The 12,773-nt window shown below is 34.9% G+C and overlaps 1 protein-coding gene across 8 annotated transcripts; it reads right to left on the bottom strand.

Moving 5' to 3' along the window:
* Positions 1 to 4,401: 4,401 nt before the first annotated feature.
* On the bottom strand, positions 4,402 to 11,798 carry LOC132057311 (serine/threonine-protein kinase PCRK1-like). Of its 8 annotated transcripts, none has more exons than XM_059449861.1 (8): positions 11,512 to 11,690; positions 11,350 to 11,411; positions 10,205 to 10,244; positions 9,986 to 10,072; positions 9,047 to 9,457; positions 7,394 to 7,654; positions 6,863 to 6,985; positions 4,402 to 5,406 (listed from the first exon to the last, which is right to left on the bottom strand). In XM_059449861.1, the coding sequence occupies exons 5-8, from the start codon at positions 9,425 to 9,427 to the stop codon at positions 4,906 to 4,908; spliced, it is 1,266 nt and encodes a 421-aa protein (XP_059305844.1). In that variant the 5' UTR covers positions 9,428 to 9,457; positions 9,986 to 10,072; positions 10,205 to 10,244; positions 11,350 to 11,411; positions 11,512 to 11,690; the 3' UTR covers positions 4,402 to 4,905. The 8 variants fall into 8 exon arrangements, with proteins under 8 accessions (XP_059305844.1, XP_059305841.1, XP_059305842.1 ...); XM_059449858.1 differs by having other exon boundaries at positions 10,006 to 10,072; XM_059449859.1 differs by lacking the exons at positions 11,350 to 11,411; positions 11,512 to 11,690 and adding an exon at positions 11,769 to 11,798 and having other exon boundaries at positions 10,006 to 10,072; positions 10,205 to 10,250.
* Between the last annotated feature and the right edge of the window lie 975 nt (positions 11,799 to 12,773).

Below are 12,773 nucleotides of genomic sequence, written 5' to 3'. Positions count from 1 at the left end.
AATCTACTCCGCGTCGGACCATATGGTGGGGCTGTGGGGACAAATTAGATATAGCGGAGAAACTTTTCTTTGAGATGAAGGCACACTGTACGTAGTATTAATTATATGCTGGAGAAAGGAAAAGTTTTATGATGGGTGAGGTACAAGTATGACTTGACATGTGAGGGCGACTATTTCTTTTTAAAAAGTGTATTGGTCCCACTTCAATTCTCATTGAGTGACTTATTTCTTTCTCCAACAGCAGCAACTCGATCTCCTCCTTTAGTTATCAGCCCTCCTCTTCTTTATTTTTTTATTTTTATTTTTGATGACATGAGAGCCGTCAATTTGGGTGGCATGGGGTAAGTCAATTTCTTGTGCAATAGCTCAAATCACATAAAAAGGAGTAACCCGCACTAGGCAAGCCCCGTGCGACGAACTCAACCCGGAAGGTAAATCCCCTGCTATCGTTGGCGGTGTTTAATTTCGAACCCGAGGGCCCGATTATGAAGCGCAACTTTCAATAATATGAGCCACCACAAAGCGGTCCTCTTCTTTATTTCTTTCATTCTAATTCTTCTTTTAGATCAATTTTCTGGTCACATTTTTTCCTTTAACTGCATTCTTTTTATATTCATTTATATATTTATCTTCATCATTTGATGCTTGGGACGTGTAGATAGATCTGATTGGTTCGAATTTTTATTTATTAAATTAATCAATTGTGTCGATTTTTTTATATCTATAAACAAAATCAAATCAATAATTTCGAGTTTTTATTCTCAACCTTTTTTATATTTCATGGTTTTCTTAGTTCGATGTGAAACGTCTTAATACAAAATTAATTTGCTTTTTGTGAAGTATGATGCAAATGCCACACTATTTCATACAATCATACCTAATTCAGTTCATTGTAATCTTACGCATAAAACTATCAATCACAACCCCATAAGGGGAACAAATTTCATATAATACATGGTAGCTTTAACTTTTTTAAGGTAAGCTCTTTTTAACTTTATAAACTATATATACTCAAAAAAACTTGATAAAAAAGGGATGGTTAGCTTCCAGGAACTACGAAAACATCAGGAATGTGATATATTCATTTAAGTTAATATATATGGATAGTGGGATAAAATTGTGAGGACAGACATGGTGTTGAATTGTTAAGAAACAAAAACTATGACAAAGTTAAAAAATATTTTCAAATTAGATTTTATAAATATATATATATATAATGTAATGTCAGGTTGATTTGGTCTTGGTTTTAGTTAAAACCAAATCAAATCAATTGTGATCAACCATTAGATTGAGGGGGAAAAATCAAACCATTAGATTATTATGTGATTCAATTTAATTCAATTTTTTGGTTTGGTGCAATTTGTCAATTTTATTTATACACCCCTAATGATACGATGGTAATTATGTGCACTGTGTTGGCGAATGATGAGAAAGTTACTTTTAATGCATGTTTATTGTTTCTCGGACGTAATTTAAAAGTTAAAATTCAATATATTTGTTTTTTCAATATCTTTTTTGTGAATGACTTTAATTAATTAATCACGAAAATATTAATTTCAGGACCTCACAAATTGTTTTCACCGCGTAACAATGTAATTTAAATTAGTGCAATCAAATGGCTTGCGCACACAAACTAAAATATTAAAAGTATTTTTATTCAGCGCTCAACCTAAAGCCAAATGGAGATTAGTTAGGGAGGGAGAGGGGTATCACAGTACAAAAAAAAAAATGCGGAGGTTGAAAGTTACAATTTGTGGGGTTTTTAGCCTCCACTAATTGCTTGAGGAGGAAAGTAAAAGCTCAGTAAATAAATGCAACTTCAACCTCATAAATGTCCTCATTTTTTTTTTTTTTTTCTGTAGTGTGTTCAGGAGGGTGAAGGGAAGAAACAGTAGTGGGTGAAGAGAGGGAAATGTTAAAAATGGAGTGGGACCCATAATGTATACTTGTCGAATAATAAAGACCCTCCCACAAATTTGACATGACATACCTCACACACCATAAAACTTTCCCGAGAAAGCATCAACCTAGGAAAAATAGAAGACGATTCTTTTTTGTTACATCCACATATTTCTCCATCCGTGTGTTGCGTTAAAGTCCATGCATGTCGGCCACCGCGTTTTCTATATTCCTTCTTACTGTTATACACTATGAACAAGGCATCACAGCTTTGTATGCTAGGTATAATTTATACAAGTACATCGATAATATAAAAAGAATTATACTGTTAAGTCATTCAAAGAATATATATAGGGAAATGGACTTTTTAAATGGGGATGAAAAATTCGCCTACCAAGTCTTTATTAATTTACAAATTCTTCCTTGGTTAATTTAATAATAATAATAAAATTGATTGATATTATGATAATATTAGGTAGCATAGATATCATTATCGGAGAAGTCGTTGATGTTGTGGAACGAACCATTTCCTTTCTTTTCGTAGAAAGAAATGATATTCAAGTAAGCAAACATGTCATGGTTTTTGGAGTCTATCTATCACTATAGACTTAAGGGCGTGGTATTTTTTTTTTTTAGAACCCTCGGGAAACAAACGGCGTGATCGTCATCCTTGAGCGGCTTGGATAACCCGTTCACCTGTGTAATAAGCTACAACAACACAGACAGATGTAAAATCGCACGAAACAGCCGGCGACGAACACTCTAAATCGAAAAGGTTCTTTGGTGAGGGAATCGATCCCAGGTCTTCCGCATGGAAAACCACTCACCCAACCCTTGCGTGTTTGATACAATAAAAATAGAGACTGAATCTATTCTTTCCCTAAGTGAAATCCGTAAAAGAAATCTGAGATCATATGGATGTCTGTTCTTATTTTGACTCTTGTATTAGGAATTAATAGGTGTACTAGTAATTGTTTGATTAAAAAGAAAAATATCTATAGGAATACAACGTATTATAACTGAGTATGCCGGCTCTTAGAAAAAATTTAAGCATTAGCAAAATGGACAAAATTGCTTATGAAATACAACGTAACTCCCCATAAAAATGGGATATATGCTCTTGAAATAAGGTAAGCTATCTGCTACTACGGATAAAAGGGACATGCAAGTGTAAAAAATGTTTACATCGTGTTTAATGTAGTAGCCGTTAACCCACTTATTTCAAAATTACATATCTAACTTTTTACGTAAGGATTACCTATAAAGATCTTTTGAATGACCTGATAGTATAGAGAACAGTTTTCACCATCTGTATATACAGATTAAACTCGAGTTAGATTTAATTTATATGCATTCATATGAAAAGAAAAAAAAAATTACACATAAATGTATCATAATTTGTTGATTGTTGTAGTAAGTAACCTACCTATAAATTTCGAGAAGATTACTAATCCCACTTTCACGGAGAGCTACTTGTAATTATTTTTTTTTTTTTTTTTTTATATATTACCGGGATATAAAACTCAATTAGGTTCTGTTGCTGATGCTTGTCCATGTTGATTATCGGGAAGGATTTTGACAAAAGGAGTTCCATCAACTTCATACACAGTGATAGCACTTGTGTATGGTAATACAAAACCGCACAAGCCTAGATATACTCAAGATCCAAGAAGAATTATTTTTATATTCCTATATAAAACGATTTTCCCACCACCCACCTAGTAAAATAACAATAAAAACAAGTCAGGAAACTCAGACTGGGACACACTGTCCACACAGATTACCTAGTTTATCGGCAGAATTGACAACCATTTTGGGTGGAAATATGACCATGAAATCATTTCAACAAGGAACAATATTAAAAACTATGTAAATGGCTGCTTGACAAGAATAGTCTAGTCAAAAGGTCACCAGTTATGCTAATGTACTGAATATGATTGGGATAGCAAAGTCAAGAATAACATACATTTTGCACTAATCATGTGATATTTGAATGATGACAAAAAACAAGAAGGCAGCAACTGCATGAAAAGAGAAGTGGTGAATGAATTTAATTGAATAAACATGATCAGTGAGGGGAGCCTTGAAGCAACGGTAAAGTTGTCTCCTTATAATATAGGTCACAAGTTTGAGTGATGCAATCAACCACTGATGCTTGCTGTCAAGGTAGATTGTCCACATTATACCCCTTTGGGGTTCCGCCCTTCCCCAACCCTGCCTGAACGCGGGATGACCTTTTAAACATGGTCAATGATAATTCATACAACCAATCCGAACTTATTTGGGACTGAAACATAGTAGTAGTGGTGGTGGTTGTTCACCCAAGGGAAGTAAACAAGCCCTCCCCTTTCCCTTATCAACTAGACATTGTGTAAAGAGTACACAAGATGATCAAACAAACAAGTTCACTACCAATCAAAATGAGATTTGAAATCTTTTGAGTCACTATATTCTCAGAACTGTGTCTTTAAAAACTGGCCTTCCAGAAAACTGCTCATCTAATACCACAAAAAAACTCATTTCCATTTTCGATATTGAAATAATCTAGTTACAAGATTCAATATTTCACTTGAATGTTTGTTTCAGATCACATTCCTAAACAAACATGACTCAGAATAGAAAAGAGTTTATAACACTAGATTCCATTTCTCTATATCAACGAGTCTCACTAACTTTCATGTATAACAAAACAAACTTTCCCATCTTATTCATTTTCTTGGATATCATAGAAAACTATAAATGCCGTTTTCAATGAAACTGAAAATACCAAGATCAGTAGTACCATGAGAGCTTTAGATTCCTTATACAAAATGCCAAACCCCTTCATTCATCATTAAGGATCTCCAGAAGATTCTGCAGCAAGTCACATATAATGACAAAAGTCACCACATATATTGGGAATAATATAATCTGCACTTCTGTGTTACCTTTCTCGCTGAAGGATATAATGTTCAGTCAACTTTTTCTTGTCTCCTTTTTCTTTTGTGCATATTGAAAATTACTATATTAACAGGTGTTTGTCAGCTTTGTTGACCACATGCGTACTAACCGTCCACCATCTTTAATATCAATTATCCTCCTTTTACCTTTTCTTTCAGGTTCTGGTGAAGTTGGTTCCGCAATTCTCACAGGTGGTTCAGGATTTCCTGTTCCTGTTGACGCTTCGACAACTTTGTTCACCATTTCCAGGACCTCACTCATTTTCGGCCGTGACTTTGGATTTCTGACCAAGCAGCGGTTGGCAACAATGGAGAGCTTCTGGGCTGACCTTGAGATTTTACTTTCAAGCCTTGGGTCTAATATTTTCTGAAACTTCTTAGAATCTGATATGTACGGTTTTACCCACTCTAAGAGCTTCTGCTCACTCCTGGGACGATTTCGATCTAATGGGCGTCGACCAGTAATCAGCTCATAAAGAAAGACCCCATAGCTCCACACATCACTCTTGGAAGTGAGACGGCCAGTTTGAACATATTCAGGAGCAGCATATCCCATGGTTCCAACAACCTGATACAGTTTTTGAACATGTAGATTTTAATTTTAAAGTATTCAGTTGATCAAATTTAATTTAACTTTAAAGATTAGTCAAATTGACTCGTAAGCGAAAAGTGTCACATAAATTGGGGAAATAGTTTTCAATAATCCATAGAACTGAAAAGGCCAACAAACAAAATCAACGCTAGATTACGCGGGGTGGGGGAAGGAAGAGGAGACTTGGAAAGCATGCTTCTTCTCCGTTTAAAAGCTAAGAAAAAATACATATTTACCACCAAAATTAGCATTCATCATTCAACATATAGGTTGAAACTGGTAGAGTTACTTTATTTTATTAACTAGATATACCAAACCTTATCATCTAGTGAAATGACAAATTCAACTAAAAATAAATTCAATTACTTTGACACAACACCTGGTGCAATTCAAATTAGAAATCGCACTGGATTTTGACATAATCTTTTACTAAAGGAGCGTATATTGTTTAAAATCATGAATAAGATTTGCTAAACTGACAGTGAATCAAAAATGAAGTTATGCAAAAGTTGACGGCAATTTTTGGCAACAAACTTCTTGGCTTTCCGTGAAAAGTAACGGCTGGACCTTTTTTGTTAAAAAAGTGACATGGATGAAAATTAGAATTAAGAGTCAGCGAACTATTCTTGGCAAGGAAATCCAGGAAGAAATTAGATAAATCATAGTTGATCCCACATACGAGTCAGGTCTATATGACTATATTAACGTCTTCTAATATCCTACATAGAAAAAATTAATGAACGAACAAGAAAAGCTGAAAAAGAAGGGAAAGATCTTCAGGCTACATGTATTGAGATGCATGCCAACAAGTTATGGGAGCATACTGTCATGAATGGTGAAACTGAAGTTGCTGAGGTGGATGCCAAATCAGATGCCTTGCTGGAAGAAGAACAAAATATGTCAATGCAAGGCAAACGAATGAGAAACCCCCCTCAAAAGTTAGCTGAATTTGAGTGGAGAGCAAAATAAAGCATGTGCTGATCACGCTGGAAGAATTTGGGACCATCTGGGAGCGAGAGGCGGAATGGGTTCAGCATTTAAGGTTTTTAACATTGAACCAATATATCTTTAAAGTTATGAATTCATATCTATTATTTTTTGCAAGTTTCGTGGATTTTTACATATAAATTTATGTTCTACGTCAACTAAAAGTACTCGGTTCAGATGAACCCGATGTCCGTATGCTACATCCGCCCTCTGGCAAGAGTTAGTTATAAAAGCAGGAATGAGCAGTAGCAATAGCAGGATTTGTTTCTTAGGAAACTTCTGAGCTTCTCATCCCAATTCTCTATCTTGAGATTCAGGTTTTCAGTACTTCCATTTTTCAATGCTTATCAGTTTGTCGCAGTCTTTCAGTTGAGTCATATCTATAATCGTTCATTATCAGTTGAAGTAATAGAAAGGTACCGGTGAGTCTTACTGTTACACATACCGCAGTTGAGACATGGCTTTGACCCTCAGGGGGTCCTAAACGAGCCAATCCAAAATCGGACAGCTTAGCATTCCATTGCTCATCCAGGAGAATGTTTGAAGATTTGAAATCTCTGAAGATGATCTATAATATCAAAAAAGAAAGACATCAGGCTTCTGAACGATAAAAATAGCTGATTCAAAACATTAACAACTTGAGCTAACAAAACAAAAGACACAAAGGGGCTGAAGTTTATTGCTAGTTACATATTTCTCCTCCATCCCAATTTATGTGACACTCTCCTTTTTTATCAGCCCCAAAAAGAATGACACCTTTCTATATTTAGTAAAAAATTACGTTTAAAATGCCCATTTTACCCTTAATGAGATGATTTATAGCCACACAAATATCTTTATTTTGGACCACAAGTTTCAAAAGTGTTCCTTTCTTTCTTAAACTACATGCCCAGTCAAACACCTTCACATAAATTTGGACGGAAGGAGTACATATTTACACTTTATATAGATGTAAGTAGCTAAGTGGAAAAAGCACCTGAACATCCATTTCTTCATGTAGGTATGTTAAGCCACGAGCAGCATCTTGGGCTATCTTTAACCTCATTGCCCAGGAGAGAGGCGTTTCTGACCTAGCTGACAAATGGTTTTCAACACTTCTGTTAGGCATGTATTCATACACTAAAAGCCGTTGGATTCCTCTCTCATCATCTTCTGCGCAGTAGCCAACTAATTTGACGAGGTTTCTGTGTTCAGCCACCCCCAGAAAATTAACTTCTGTCACCCACTCTTTGTGGCCCTGTTGTATACAAGTTATAAGAGTATATTAATTTACAAATGGGACAACAACATGTTTATCATGTTTTCTGTATTAGCATGGTTCATTCCATAGAATTACTGTGAACAGACTGGTTATTCACCGGGTTCACCAAATTTATGTCTAAAAAGATTAACTAAGCAGTAGCTAAAAATCAGAAAATTGGTGTGTGAGTCACAAGAAAACATGTGAAATAAGTTAGTTATTCTGCAGAAACTTCACCATAACCATGAAGAATTGGTCCTAGTGACCAAAGTAAGGACATCATAGAATGTCAAAAACTGAAGTATAAGCAGCTTTCCAAGTACCTTATTCGTGAGCTGGCAATGTACAACTATATACAGAGCAGAAGATTTTCTAGTTTACAACCTCTTTCCACAATTATATGACCTATTAAGTTTATCAGAAATTGACTTGATTAATTTTTGGTGTAGTATTGGATGATAATTGAACTTCTGTCATGCTTATCTATCTATGAAGTTGGGAAAAATAAACCCTTTTCCGTTCTCTATTCTCATTTTAATAGAGGTCATATTGGACAAAACCCCATTATGGAAAATGTTCTCTTCAGGCTACTAAGCAATCCAAAACTAATACCAGCACCAATCACCTGTCTATGTTGGGAAGAATGTTCCAATGGGGCAAGCTAAGCAACTATCTTTTAGGTCATCCTCAATCATCAGAAGATTTGATCACTAGAACTGTATTACCATCACATGTTAGAAGAAATAATTTGACCTTTTTAATTTACCAGCTATACTTCTGCCATTCAGCACTTTTTTCTTAAATGGTACTAATAAATTCTAAGGTTCAGCACTTTCTGTTCAAATTTCAAAAACCTTGCCATCTAGAGTTGTTCAAATATGTCGAGTTTTCCATCTAGTGTGAAATTACACTGGGTATGTTGTTGTTGATGTAGATGGGTTGAGCTGCGAGTACATCACTATACCACAAAGAAAGAGAGGAAAAGTACAAAACAAAAGACCACGTTTTAACATAAGAGATCATCCAAGTCCATGGGATTCCATGTGCACAGTTAGATTATACATTTTGAATAACATCAAGCCAATTCAAATTAGTGAGTATGTATGTTGTGGTGTGGGTCTATAGATGTATAAACATTTAAGTTAAAACATTTCCGTAGCAACTTAATACTGCAAAGTAGTTTGCTTTGTTCTTCCAAGCTTTTCTGTCCTAATCAAATTCCTGAAGTTCTGATTCAGCTCCGTAAATAAGGCTTACATGGGCAGAGAAATGACAGTGATTAAGGTAATATTTCGATTTAGTTTCAGGCAGCTAAAAAGCTTAGATGTCAAAGTGTAAGATCCTAATATTTCTAATACATAATTATTCGAACTTAAAAAAGAAAGGTACCTGTAATCCTCTCCTACCGAGTTGTTTTACAGCCACGTCAATCTTTTTAACTGAATCCTCACCGCTCTTTACAGTGGCCTTATATACACATCCAAATCCACCCTCCCCGATCTTGGTAATACGGTTGAAATTCTTCGTTGCTGCTTTCAGTTCTGAGAATGTAAATACCCTGAGATCGGAAGGCCTATCGGACAGGCTGGGAAATTGGCTCCTTCCTCTGGACTCTGTGCTCGTATCCGATGCATTCTGAGAGCCTGACTCAAGACGAGACTGCCTAAATTCACGATCAGAAAGTGCGGAAGAGGAGGATAGACCTGAATTTGACTTCACTGTGTTAGGTTCTTCCTTCTTCTCACCAGTGTAGAACGGAAAACACTTCATGTCTTTCAATATACTACTAAAATACCCTCCCTGCAGGTTCAAATCCAGAATGGTCCGTGAATATTCGAGTAATTTCTCATAATAGGTAACACTTGGCACGTATTTAAGTATATCCTATTTGAATATCTAATTAACACTGCCTTGATTAAGAAAAAATAAGAACATGATAAAGGAATAGACAACAATGAAAATGATAAATAGGCAGAAGACTAACCAACAATCCATGGAAATGGAAAAGGAGAAACCATAAGTAAACAGTAATAAATCAATTCTCTCCTACCAAACCCAATAACAAATGTTCCATGGCTCTCAAAAATTTAAAAAAAAAAGCTCTAAAAACCTTGAAACTGAAATAACCACTCAATCTCAAACTAATTTTCTTGGCTATATGAATTCTCAATATCCATATGTTTCATTTGGACCACAAAAGTTGAACTAACTGCTTGAAAACAATATTTAACTATCAACACAAGAGCTAATTACAACCTTAAATTTGCATATGTATTTGTTGCCATCACAATCAAGCAAAACAGAAACAACTCAAAAAGCTAAAATTACCAGAGATGTAGAAAACCCACCATCTACAGGGCAAACGATTCAATCTTTTTCAGTTCTTGGATAGCCAAAAGCACAAAATTACAGTTCCTGTGAACATAGAGGTGTTAAAAACTTAAAAACTCTTTGACCCATAAAAACCCCACATTCATATTTTCACTTTGAACGCCAATAGACACAAAAAAGAGGTTGAAAGGGTACTCAAGATCTCAAAAGACTTACCTTTAGGCTTCTAAATTTGAACCCGCAGCATAATTTTTATCTCAATCTGTTCATAAATGGAAGTATTATTTGGAGTTAGATAAATCTCTCAATATCCATTATGTTTCATTGGGAGTTAATTATCAAGAGAAAGCTAAATACAACCTTAAATTTCCATATATATTTGTTGCCATCAAAATCAATTTAAACAGAAACAACCCCCAAAAGGCAAAATTACCAAAAATGTAGAAGACCCACCACCTAAAGTGGACAAGGTTCAATCTTTTTTTAACTCTTAGATAGCCAAAAGCACAATATTACAGTTCCTGTGACTACAAAGGTGTTAAAACTTAAACCCCACATTCAGCTTTTCACTTAAACTGCCAAAAGACACAAAAAATGGTACTCAAGATCTCAAAAAACTCACCTTTAGGCTGCTAATACTGTACCCACAGCATAATTTTTATATCAGTCTAATCATAAATGGAAGTATTATTAACCTTATTGGCTTGGTTATATGAATTCTCAATATCCATTATGTTTCTTTGGACCACAAAAGTTGACCCAACAACAACAACAACAAGTATTTAATTATCAGGAGAAAAGCTAAACCATACAACCTTAAATTTCCAAATGTATATTGTTGACAACAAAATTAAGCAAAACAGAAACAACCCAAAAAGGCAAAATAACCAGATATGTAGAAAACCCACCGTCTACAGGGCAAAAGATTCAATCTTTTTCAGTTCTTGAATAGCCAAAAGCACAAAATTACAGCTCCTGTGAACACAGAGGTGTAAAAGGGCAGCCCGCTGCACTAAACTCCCGCTATGCGCGGGGTCACAGGAAGGGACGAACCACAAGGGTCTATTATACGCAGTCTTACCCTGCATTTCTGCAAGAGGCTGTTTCACGCCTCGAACTCGTGACCTCCTCGTCACATGGCAGCAACTTTACCAGTTCACTCCCCTTCTTAAAACTTAAAAAGACTCTTTCACCCATACAAACCATTCTAATTTTTACTTTGACTGCTAATAAACAAAAAAAAATGTACTCAAGAGCTAAACCATACAACCTTAACCTTAAATCTGATTCCATATGTATTTGTTGCCATCAAAATCAAGCAAAACACAACAAAAAGGTCAAATTACCAGAAATGTAGAAACCCCACCATCCACAGTGAATCTTTTTCAATTCTTGAATAGCCAAAAGCACAATTTCACAGTTCCTGTAAATAAAGAGGTCTGAAAACTTAAAAACTCTCTGAACCATACAAACCCCACATTCAATTTACAAAAAAAAGGTACTCAAGATCACAAAAAACTCACCTTTGTGTTGCTAAATTTGAAACCACAGAATAATTTTTATCTAAATATGTTCTTAAATGGCAATTTAAGCTCCAATAAAAGGCTCTTTCTCTTTTAACAGACGGCAAAGACTTAAGATGACTTGACAAATTAGAAAAGTCTTCACACGGCAGCATTTTCATACCCCACAAAAACAAATGAAAGTTTCTACAAACAATGTACTATATTCACACTGTATTTTTCAAGAAAGATTTGACCCAATTAGTTAATTTACTCACCAAAATGGAATCGTGGATGATCACTTTTTTTGTCTTCTTGTGGACAAACAATAAGTGGTTGGGTACTTGAGTATAGTTGGGAAAATTGGATGTTGGAAAGCTGTGGTGCTTTCAATTTGAGTGTATTAAGGGCTACTAGTTTAGTACCTAAGATAAAGGATAAATAGTTCCGAAATTAAATTTGAGATGAGTTTATTTCACGTTTAGTTAGAATAAAATCGCGATATAACTAATTTCGGGATTGTAGAATTATTTTATTCTTCTGAAAAGGTGAAATAACTAATTTCGTGATAACTAATCCTAAAATATTGGTATAACTTGTTTCCCAACCAAATGATCCGTGAAGGATGGTTTGGTTTGTGGATAAAGGATAACAACCTCATATAAGCATAGATTTTTTTTTTTTTTTTTATGGTAATAAGAATTTTTATTCATTAATAAACTTAAAGACTCGTTATGAAGACAGATTAGTCTAGGCAACATAGTGCCTATTCCGTCTTTTTAAAGTACAGTAATAATAAATGCGGGGGGAATGAGGTATATCATCAAGCTTCCAAAAGTATCGAGCTCGCATCCTTTTTTTTGCTAATTAATCCACAACTCTATTAGCTTCTCGGTATATGTTCTTGATCGATGCCCTTCCTATCTTTAAGCAATAGATACCTGCAATGATCAATCAAGTTTTGGTAGGAACAAAATCAGTGCCTCCATGTAGATAACATGTTGATAAAATAACTAATCTTACAATATTGTAGTGTTATTTTCTTATCACACTTAATGTTGGATAACAATCGTAAGATTAGTTATTTTCATATCACACTTAATGTTGGATAAAATTGTGAGATTACTTTTTTTTTTTTCTTGGGAACCAAATTTTTATTGATCACCAAAGAGAAACGTTACAAAACCATGATCAGCTATCAGTGGCAGAGCGATTTTCATCAAGGGGGTTCGAAATATGAAGAAGTAAACGCGCAAAAATTAAAAAATGATAAAGTGGCGAGT

The sequence above is a fragment of the Lycium ferocissimum genome, chromosome 5 (assembly GCF_029784015.1).
Source record: "Lycium ferocissimum isolate CSIRO_LF1 chromosome 5, AGI_CSIRO_Lferr_CH_V1, whole genome shotgun sequence".
Lineage (NCBI taxonomy): Eukaryota > Viridiplantae > Streptophyta > Magnoliopsida > Solanales > Solanaceae > Lycium > Lycium ferocissimum.
Note: the sequence above shows the minus strand (reverse complement) of the source record. Positions and strands in the feature narration are given on the sequence as shown.

What these genes read in the sequence shown, in the direction of transcription:
- LOC132057311 (XM_059449859.1), bottom strand. An exon ending in ATGAAGAAATGGATGTTCAG is followed by an intron (nt 6,986 to 7,393) that starts GTGCTTTTTCCA and finishes TTGATATTATAG; the next exon opens with ATCATCTTCAGAGATTTCAA. An exon ending in AAAGCCATGTCTCAACTGCG is followed by an intron (nt 5,407 to 6,862) that starts GTATGTGTAACA and finishes AAACTGTATCAG; the next exon opens with GTTGTTGGAACCATGGGATA.